This window comes from Saccoglossus kowalevskii, chromosome 18 (assembly GCF_978046115.1).
Source record: "Saccoglossus kowalevskii chromosome 18, keSacKowa6.1, whole genome shotgun sequence".
Lineage (NCBI taxonomy): Eukaryota > Metazoa > Hemichordata > Enteropneusta > Harrimaniidae > Saccoglossus > Saccoglossus kowalevskii.
Window position 1 is genome coordinate 16,602,085 of NC_140658.1, and position 11,194 is coordinate 16,613,278.

Sequence of the window (11,194 nt, forward strand, 5' to 3'; positions counted from 1 at the left end):
TCATGAACAACTGGTGTTAATTTGGGAATACCATCGTTAGGACTGTTAATTTGTTTTTGTGATTTGCGAAGTTGCTCTGGCAAAAGTTCCCAATTCCTTTGCTGTTCCGGACTGTTTAATTAGTTATTTGTTGATCCCTAACTGGGATATACCAGAAAAACGTCAGATTAGTAAAAACAAATAAAGCTAAAAGTCAGTTTCCCGTGCCAAGAGAGCCGAAGAACCTAAGTAATCTGTCACCCATTGATGTTGAGGCTTCGGCCAAATAAATGGTCCTTGGCTGGCGAAGATGGTCCTGAATTTGTAACGAACTATTTTGTGCAAACAATGACGAGGTTATGGGATAGCAGGTGACGTCCACATTACTTAGTTACGGGCCAATCAACAGGGTATATACATATCGATAGTCGTAGTGTCACGTGTTTGTCACACATGTTGAACGAACGAAGTATGATGTACAAATCTCGTTTATTAATAATTCATTAACATTATTATTACGACTCCTATTAAAACTCGGGTTACAGCAGTTCGACCCGAATTAAAAGGTTTAAACCTTGCAAACCCCACTAAATTATATGTCAATTATTTGAAATGTTTTTACAAAGAAAGAAACATATTAAAATATGAAGAAAATATTATCAAAACATTTTGAAGAGCGAGCAAAATGATATTATCTTGTTAATAAGTAACACTGTAGTTGTCCTATAGTGATTTAATCATCGTAGTCACCGTAGAGGGGGGTTTAATACAGCCATTCTATAACAACCAGCATACACGCCAAAAATGTACAACCTAAAAAATGAAATACACATATGATCACGTGATTTGAATACCGCTTACACATTGAGCATATATAAGCTTTCTACTAATCATCCACAATGACAATTTTTCGTTTACAGTTATATTGTCGGCAAAATTTAGTTTCTCGCCTTGTACATGCTAAGTAATATGTGCACTACGTCCGTCGCTCACCATATTTTGATGACGTCATTGACCATACACCAACTATTGACGACGTGTATATAAATTACGCTCGTTAACTAAACGCCATATGGACGTCATATAGAAAAAAAGGTAGTTCCTATGGTCGTGTATGATGTATTAATATTATATACCTACTAAAGTGTGGTTTACTTTAATATACACAGTGTGGTATACAGTGTGATGTGATATGGAAATATACCTGCCAATGTGCTATGCACTATTATTAGTATGCACATTCCAGTGTGTAGTGTATCACTAATATACACCTACCAGTGTGTAGTGCATCAGTAATATACACATACCAGTGTGTAGTGTATCAGTAATATACACCTACCAGTGTGTAGTGCATCAGTAATATACACATACCAGTGTGTAGTGTATCAGTAATATACACCTACCAGTGTGTAGTGCATCAGTAATATACACATACCAGTGTGTAGTGCATCAGTAATATATACCTACCAGTGTGTAGGGTATCAGTAATATACACATTCCAGTGTGTAGTGTATCAGTAATATACACCTACCAGTGTGTAGTGTATCAGTAATATACACCTACCAGTGTGTAGTGCATCAGTAATATACACATACCAGTGTGTAGTGTATCAGTAATATACACCTACCAGTGTGTAGTGCATCAGTAATATACACATACCAGTGTGTAGTGTATCAGTAATATACACCTACCAGTGTGTAGTGCATCAGTAATATACACATACCAGTGTGTAGTGCATCAGTAATATATACATACCAGTGTGTAGGGTATCAGTAATATACACATTCCAGTGTGTAGTGTATCAGTAATATACACCTACCAGTGTGTAGTGTATCAGTAATATACACATACCAGTGTGTAGTGTATCAGTAATGTACGCATACCAGTGTGTAGTGCATCAGTAATATATACCTACCAGTGTGTAGTGTATCAGCAATGTACGCATACCAGTGTGTAGTGTATCAGTAATATACACCCACCAGTGTGTGGTGTATCAGTAATATACACATACCAGTGTGTAGTGTGTCAGTAATATACACATACCAGTGTGTGGTGTATCAGAAATATACACATGCCAGTGTGTAGTGTATCAGTAATATACACATGCCAGTGTGTAGTGCATCAGTAATATACACATACCAGTGTGTAGTGTATCAGTAATATACACATACCAGTGTGTAATGTATCAGTAATATACACATGCCAGTGTGTAGTGTATCAGTAATATACACCTACCAGTATGTAGTGTATCAGTAATATACACATGCCAGTGTGTAGTGTATCAGTAATATACACCTACCAGTGTGTAGTGCACCAGTAATATACACCTACCAGTGTGTAGTGTATCAGTGATATACACCCACCAGTGTGTAGTGTATCAGTAATATACACCTACCAGTGTGGGGTGTGTCAGTAATATACACATACCAGTGTGTAGTGTATCAGTAATGTACGCATACCAGTGTGTAGTGTATCAGTAATATACACATACCAGTGTGTAGTGTATCAGTAATATACACCCACCAGTGTGAGGTGTATCAGTAATATACACATACCAGTGTGTAGTGTGTCAGTAATATACACATACCCGTGTGTAGTGTATCAGTAATATACACACGCCAGTGTGTAGTGTATCAGTAATATACACATACCAGTGTGTAGTGTATCAGTAATGTACGCATACCAGTGTGTAGTGTATCAGTAATATACACCCACCAGTGTGTGGTGTATCAGTAATATACACATACCAGTGTGTAGTGTATCAGTAATATACACATACCAGTGTGTGGCGTATCAGTAATATACACATGCCAGTGTGTAGTGTATCAGTAATATACACATGCCAGTGTGTAGTGCATCAGTAATATACGCATACCAGTGTGTAGTGTATCAGTAATGTACGCATACCAGTGTGTAGTGTGTCAGTAATATACACATACCAGTGTGTGGCGTATCAGTAATATACACATGCCAGTGTGTAGTGTATCAGTAATATACACATGCCAGTGTGTAGTGCATCAGTAATATACGCATACCAGTGTGTAGTGTATCAGTAATATACACATACCAGTGTGTAATGTATCAGTAATATACACATGCCAGTGTGTAGTGTATCAGTAATATACACATACCAGTGTGTAGTGTATCAGTAATATACACATGCCAGTATGTAGTGTATCAGTAATATACACCTACCAGTGTGTAGTGTATCAGTAATATACACATATCAGTGTGTAGTGTATCAGTAATATACACATACCAGTGTGTAGTGTATCAGTAATATACACCCACCAGTGTGTGGTGTATCAGTAATATACACATACCAGTGTGTAGTGTGTCAGTAATATACACATACCAGTGTGTAGTGTATCAGTAATATACACATGCCAGTGTGTAGTGTATCAGTAATATACACATACCAGTGTGTAGTGTATTAGTAATGTACGCATACCAATGTGTAGTGTATCAGTAATATACACCCACCAGTGTGTGGTGTATCAGTAATATTCACATACCAGTGTGTAGTGTGTCAGTAATATACACATACCAGTGTGTGGTGTATCAGTAATATACACATGCCAGTGTGTAGTGTATTAGTAATATACACATGCCAGTGTGTATTGCATCAGTAATATACACATACCAGTGTGTAGTGTATCAGTAATATACACATACCAGTGTGTAATGTATCAGTAATATACACATGCCAGTGTGTAGTGTATCAGTAATATACACCTACCAGTGTGTAGTGTATCAGTAATATACACATACCAGTGTGTAGTGTATCAGTAATATACACATACCAGTGTGTAGTGTATCAGTAATATACACCCACCAGTGTGTGGTGTATCAGTAATATACACATACCAGTGTGTAGTGTGTCAGTAATATACACATACCAGTGTGTAGTGTGTCAGTAATATACACATACCAGTGTGTAGTGTATCAGTAATATACACATGCCAGTGTGTAGTGTATCAGTAATATACACATACCAGTGTGTAGTGTATTAGTAATGTACGCATACCAATGTGTAGTGTATCAGTAATATACACCCACCAGTGTGTGGTGTATCAGTAATATACACATACCAGTGTGTAGTGTGTCAGTAATATACACATACCAGTGTGTGGTGTATCAGTAATATACACATGCCAGTGTGTAGTGTATCAGTAATATACACATGCCAGTGTGTAGTGTATCAGTAATATACACCTACCAGTGTGTAGTGTATCAGTAATATACACATATCAGTGTGTAGTGTATCAGTAATATACACATACCAGTGTGTAGTGTATTAGTAATGTACGCATACCAATGTGTAGTGTATCAGTAATATACACCCACCAGTGTGTGGTGTATCAGTAATATACACATACCAGTGTGTAGTGTGTCAGTAATATACACATACCAGTGTGTGGTGTATCAGTAATATACACATGCCAGCGTGTAGTGCATTAGTAATATACACATGCCAGTGTGTAGTGCATCAGTAATATACACATACCAGTGTGTAGTGTATCAGTAATATACACATACCAGTGTGTAGTGTATCAGTAATATACACATGCCAGTGTGTAGTGTATCAGTAATATACACATACCAGTGTGTAGTGTATCAGTAATATACACATGCCAGTATGTAGTGTATCAGTAATATACACATACCAGTGTGTTGTGTATCAGTAATATACACATACCAGTGTGTAATGTATCAGTAATATACACATGCCAGTGTGTAGTGTATCAGTAATATACACCTACCAGTGTGTAGTGTATCAGTAATATACACATACCAGTATGTGCTGTATCAGTAATATACACCTACCAGTGTGTAGTGTATCAGTAATATACACATACCAGTATGTGCTGTATCAGTAATATACACATATCAGTGTGTAGTGTATCAGTAATATACACGTACCAGTGTGTAATGTATCAGTAATATACACATACCAGTGTGTAGTGTATCAGTAATATACACATGCCAGTATGTAGTGTATCAGTAATATACACATTCCAGTGTGTAGTGTATCAGTAATATACACCTACCAGTGTGTAGTGTATCAGTAATATACACATACCAGTGTGTAGTGTATCAGTAATGTACACATACCAGTGTGTAGTGTATCAGTAATATACACCCACCAGTGTGAGGTGTATCAGTAATATACACATACCAGTGTGTAGTGTGTCAGTAATATACACATACCCGTGTGTAGTGTATCAGTAATATACACACGCCAGTGTGTAGTGTATCAGTAATATACACATACCAGTGTGTAGTGTATCAGTAATGTACGCATACCAGTGTGTAGTGTATCAGTAATGTACACCCACCAGTGTGTGGTGTATCAGTAATATACACATACCAGTGTGTAGTGTGTCAGTAATATACACATACCAGTGTGTGGCGTATCAGTAATATACACATGCCAGTGTGTAGTGTATCAGTAATATACACATGCCAGTGTGTAGTGCATCAGTAATATACACATACCAGTGTGTAGTGTATCAGTAATATACACATACCAGTGTGTAATGTATCAGTAATATACACATGCCAGTGTGTAGTGTATCAGTAATATACACATACCAGTGTGTAGTGTATCAGTAATATACACATGCCAGTGTGTAGTGTGTCAGTAATATACACCTACCAGTGTGTAGTGTATCAGTAATATACACATATTAGTGTGTAGTGTATCAGTAATATACACATACCAGTGTGTAGTGTATCAGTAATATACACCCACCAGTGTGTGGTGTATCAGTAATATACACATACCAGTGTGTAGTGTGTCAGTAATATACACATACCAGTGTGTAGTGTATCAGTAATATACACATGCCAGTGTGTAGTGTATCAGTAATATACACATACCAGTGTGTAGTGTATTAGTAATGTACGCATACCAATGTGTAGTGTATCAGTAATATACACCCACCAGTGTGTGGTGTATCAGTAATATACACATACCAGTGTGTAGTGTGTCAGTAATATACACATACCAGTGTGTGGTGTATCAGTAATATACACATGCCAGTGTGTAGTGTATTAGTAATATACACATGCCAGTGTGTATTGCATCAGTAATATACACATACCAGTGTGTAGTGTATCAGTAATATACACATACCAGTGTGTAATGTATCAGTAATATACACATGCCAGTGTGTAGTGTATCAGTAATATACACATACCAGTGTGTAGTGTATCAGTAATATACACATACCAGTGTGTAGTGTATCAGTAATATACACATGCCAGTATGTAGTGTATCAGTAATATACACATACCAGTGTGTAGTGTATCAGTAATATACACATACTAGTGTGTAATGTATCAGTAATATACACATGCCAGTGTGTAGTGTATCAGTAATATACACCTACCAGTGTGTAGTGTATCAGTAATATACACATACCAGTGTGTAGTGTATCAGTAATATACACATACCATTGTGTAGTGTATCAGTAATATACACCCACCAGTGTGTGGTGTATCAGTAATATACACATACCAGTGTGTAGTGTGTCAGTAATATACACATACCAGTGTGTAGTGTGTCAGTAATATACACATACCAGTGTGTAGTGTATCAGTAATATACACATGCCAGTGTGTAGTGTATCAGTAATATACACATACCAGTGTGTAGTGTATCAGTAATATACACCTACCGGTGTGTAGTGTATCAGTAATATACACATATCAGTGTGTAGTGTATCAGTAATATACACATACCAGTGTGTAGTGTATTAGTAATGTACGCATACCAATGTGTAGTGTATCAGTAATATACACCCACCAGTGTGTGGTGTATCAGTAATATACACATACCAGTGTGTGGTGTATCAGTAATATACACATGCCAGTGTGTAGTGCATTAGTAATATAGACATGCCAGTGTGTAGTGCATCAGTAATATACACATACCAGTGTGTAGTGTATCAGTAATATACACATACCAGTGTGTAGTGTATCAGTAATATACACATGCCAGTGTGTAGTGTATCAGTAATATACACATACCAGTGTGTAGTGTATCAGTAATATACACATGCCAGTATGTAGTGTATCAGTAATATACACATACCAGTGTGTTGTGTATCAGTAATATACACATACCAGTGTGTAGTGTATCAGTAATATACACATGCCAGTGTGTAGTGTATCAGTAATATGCACCTACCAGTGTGTAGTGTATCAGTAATATACACATACCAGTATGTGCTGTATCAGTAATATACACATACCAGTGTGTGGTGTATCAGTAATATACACATATCAGTGTGTAGTGTATCAGTAATATACACATACCAGTGTGTAGTGTATTAGTAATGTACGCATACCAATGTGTAGTGTATCAGTAATATACACCCACCAGTGTGTGGTGTATCAGTAATATACACATACCAGTGTGTAGTGTGTCAGTAATATACACATACCAGTGTGTAGTGTATCAGTAATATACACATGCCAGTATGTAGTGTATCAGTAATATACACCTACCAGTGTGTATTATCAGTAATATACACATACCAGTTTGTAGTGTATAAGTAATATACACATGCTAGTGTGTAGTGTATCAGTAATATACACATGCCAGTGTGTAGTGTATCAGTAATATACACATGCCAGTGTGTAGTGTATCAGTAATATACACCTACCAGTGTGTAGTGTATCAGTAATATACACCTACTAGTGTGTAGTGTATCAGTAATATACACATGGCAGTGTGTAGTGTATCAGTAATATACACATGGCAGTGTGTAGTGTATCAGTACTATACACATACCAGTTTGTAGTGTATCAGTAATATACACATACCAGTTTGTAGTGTATAAGTAATATACACATGCTAGTGTGTAGTGTATCAGTAATATACACATGCCAGTGTGTAGTGTATCAGTAATATACACATGCCAGTGTGTAGTGTATCAGTAATATACACCTACCAGTGTGTAGTGTATCAGTAATATACACCTACCAGTGTGTAGTGTATCAGTAATATACACATGGCAGTGTGTAGTGTATCAGTAATATACACCCAACAGTGTGTAGTGTATCAGTAATATACACATACCAGTTTGTAGTGTATCAGTAATATACACATGCCAATGTGTAGTGTATCAGTAATATACACGTACCAGTTTGTAGTGTGTCAGTAATATACACATGCCAGTGTGTAGTGTATCAGTAATATACACGTACCAGTGTGTAATGTATCAGTAATATACACCTACCAATGTGTAGTGTATCAGTAATATACACATACCAGTTTGTAGTGTATCAGTAATATACACATGCCAGTGTGTAGTGTATCAGTAATAAACACATACCAGTATGTGCTGTATCAGTAATATACACATACCTGCTATATTGATGTTTGCAGAACACTCTGCAAAAAAACATAAAAGAAATTTATGGATAATTCTTCAAATTACCAAAATATACAATACAAAAAACATTACAAATTTGTTTATATTGAATGTATAATTTCCATGAAATAAATGTAATTTTAAATATAATATTTGTTGGTAGCAAAATCATTCATGCACCAAGAGAAAGAAATCGGTGTGGTAATTGTGACGTCATAGACATTTGTAAGACACATCTTTCAGAAGCTTCATAGCAAATTGTTTTATCGAATGCATAAATTTACAAAAAAAAACAGAATTATTTCAATTATTCAAAACTTACTGTCGCCATCTTGGTCGTCAGCTGTTAAGATAAAACATATATGTAATGAATGAATAAATAATTACAATATATATGGTATTTATATGAATTGCATGTATACGTGCGCAATATCGTAATGTAATTGTTATCGCGTATCTCTTTGAAATTAAAGTGATTTATATAAATGTAATTGTCATTTAAAATATATATTAGGTACTACTCACGTTCATCCGTGTTTTCAGCAGCTTGAAATAAAAACAAAACATTTCACGATATCAGAATGACAAGGAAATACATTTATATTCGTGTTGTCAGGAACACAAAATATATATCACCAAATTTTAAAAATTGCTCACAACGACAATTAAGCGGTTTACAGTACTGCTACAGAGCAGCTCGTCAGAACGAGAAGTAAAATAACCTTCAGATTAAACGTGGGAAACGATGGATTGTGGGAAAATCACACACATGCGCAGCGCGACGACCACCGCGCTTTAAGGTAGCTCACTTCCATTACAACATTAAAAAAATTGTTGTGTGATAATTAACATAAATGCAAATCATTTATTTACTGGGAAAGAAGAATGTGTTTTCAATAAAGTATGTTTTAGACATTACGTAATACTCACGAGCATCGGTCGGGTCCTCTGTTGATAGAAATATATACAAAACATGTAATTAGAACTACAGACTTCCTGGAGGCGGAGCTACGTCACGGAATGTTCTACGTTGCTAAGACGCGCACCACTGTACACAGGGAATCTGTGAGAGCTGTTGTGAAACGCCGATCGAAAGCCGTGGCGAAAACAATTAAAAAAATTCGGCAAAGGAGCACCCCAACGTATATAGGTTTACATACAACTACGTAGTCAAGCACACCGATGCCAAATACTATTGAGCAATGTACCCAATGTGTATGTTACGAAACTGGACTGAACTGTATGAATGTACCCCCATGATACGTCAACAGGTGTCACGTGACACTATGTTGCACGTGGCCTGGTCTTTCAAGACCCGGGTACAATTTTATTTAATTTATTGTTTACCATCCATCTAGGTGGATGTCTAAATAATGTCCAATCAGATCAGTCGTTTTGTGTCACGTGATTTACCTCTACAATAACGTGTACATGGCTGAATACACACTTTGTCGTGTTATCGAGCTCACCAAGTGAATGTGACTATGTTATGCTATGTTTGGTATGTATCCCCCCATCTCCTGAATAAAGTTATGTACAGTAATTACCACCTATCTACTGTTAGCCTCGATTCACAATTCTGACATGTATTTTATTTAGTGTAAAACATACCTGTTAACATAACACAAGCATCATCATTGTCTGGATTAGAGTCTGTTTTCATTTTAAGCACTGCACACAGACAGGTGTACTGGTCACATTTGGCCGTGTCTGCTGGTAATGTGATATCACCCTCAACGGTGCCAGTTGCATTACTTCCAACCGATATAATTTCACTATAATCTGCCAAACTGGACTCTACGGACTTATCCTCGTATTGACAGGCATCTGTGTAGTAGAAACGAACGCCTAATAGGGTGTCTGCGACACTCGAGATTTCACTGTACGGTAGACTGAAGGACAAATTCCGTTCTTGTTTGCACATGGATTTGAAGAGAGTCTCAGTAGTAAACGATGCTCCTGCTTGTGTATCTAAATAAATAAATAAATAAATAAATAAATAAATAAATAAATAAATAAATAAATAAATAAATAAATAAATAAATAAATAAATAAATAAATGAATGAATGAATGAATGAATGAATGAATGAATAAATAAATAAATAATTTATAAATAAATAAATAAATAAATAAATAAATAAATAAATAAATAAATAAATAAATTAGTTTGATTAACTAATAATATGACAGAACCCCACACTCTCCCCATCACTTTCGCTGCATATGAAAGTTATTTTCACGAATGATGCGGTGTCTCCTGCGGCCGTACTTTCACTCGGCAAGTATATTCATGTACCCTAAGAAGAACACATTTTACTTCTAAATATTGTTTATTTCTCCTATGTTTCAAAAAAATGGTACCCCTGAAGGGACTACTTTGTTTGCTCTCAGATCTCATTTGCATATGGAATTCGGAAATACCGATTTAAATTCAGGGACGAATTAAAATATACTACAAACAGAACATATGTAATATTATAAATTAAGTTTTCGGAAAAATCCACGAAAAAGTTGGTATATATATCTGTCTTTGCATATAGTAATACGTCTGTATTTGCGTATAGTAATATGTCTGTATTTGCGTATAGTAATATGTCTGTATTTGCGTATAGTAATACGTCTGTATTTGCGTATAGTAATATGTCTGTATTTCCGTATAGTAATATGTCTGTATTTGCGTATAGTAATACGTCTGTATTTGCGTATAGTAATACGCCTGTATTTACGTATAGTAATACGCCTGTATTTGCGTATAGTAAAATGTCTGTATTTGCATAGAGTAATACATTCGTATTTGCATATAATTATGTCAGTATTTGCGTATAGTAAT

The 11,194-nt window shown here is 35.7% G+C and overlaps 1 protein-coding gene across 1 annotated transcript; it reads right to left on the reverse strand.

The window, feature by feature from the left end:
- Window positions 1–449: 449 nt before the first annotated feature.
- On the reverse strand, window positions 450–10,328 carry LOC100374131 (uncharacterized). Its single transcript, XM_002737172.4, has 6 exons — window positions 9,975–10,328; window positions 9,294–9,311; window positions 8,889–8,909; window positions 8,686–8,706; window positions 8,357–8,383; window positions 450–792 (listed from the first exon to the last, which is right to left on the reverse strand). The coding sequence occupies exons 1-6, from the start codon at window positions 10,285–10,287 to the stop codon at window positions 743–745; spliced, it is 450 nt and encodes a 149-aa protein (XP_002737218.2). The 5' UTR covers window positions 10,288–10,328; the 3' UTR covers window positions 450–742.
- Window positions 10,329–11,194: the final 866 nt, after the last annotated feature.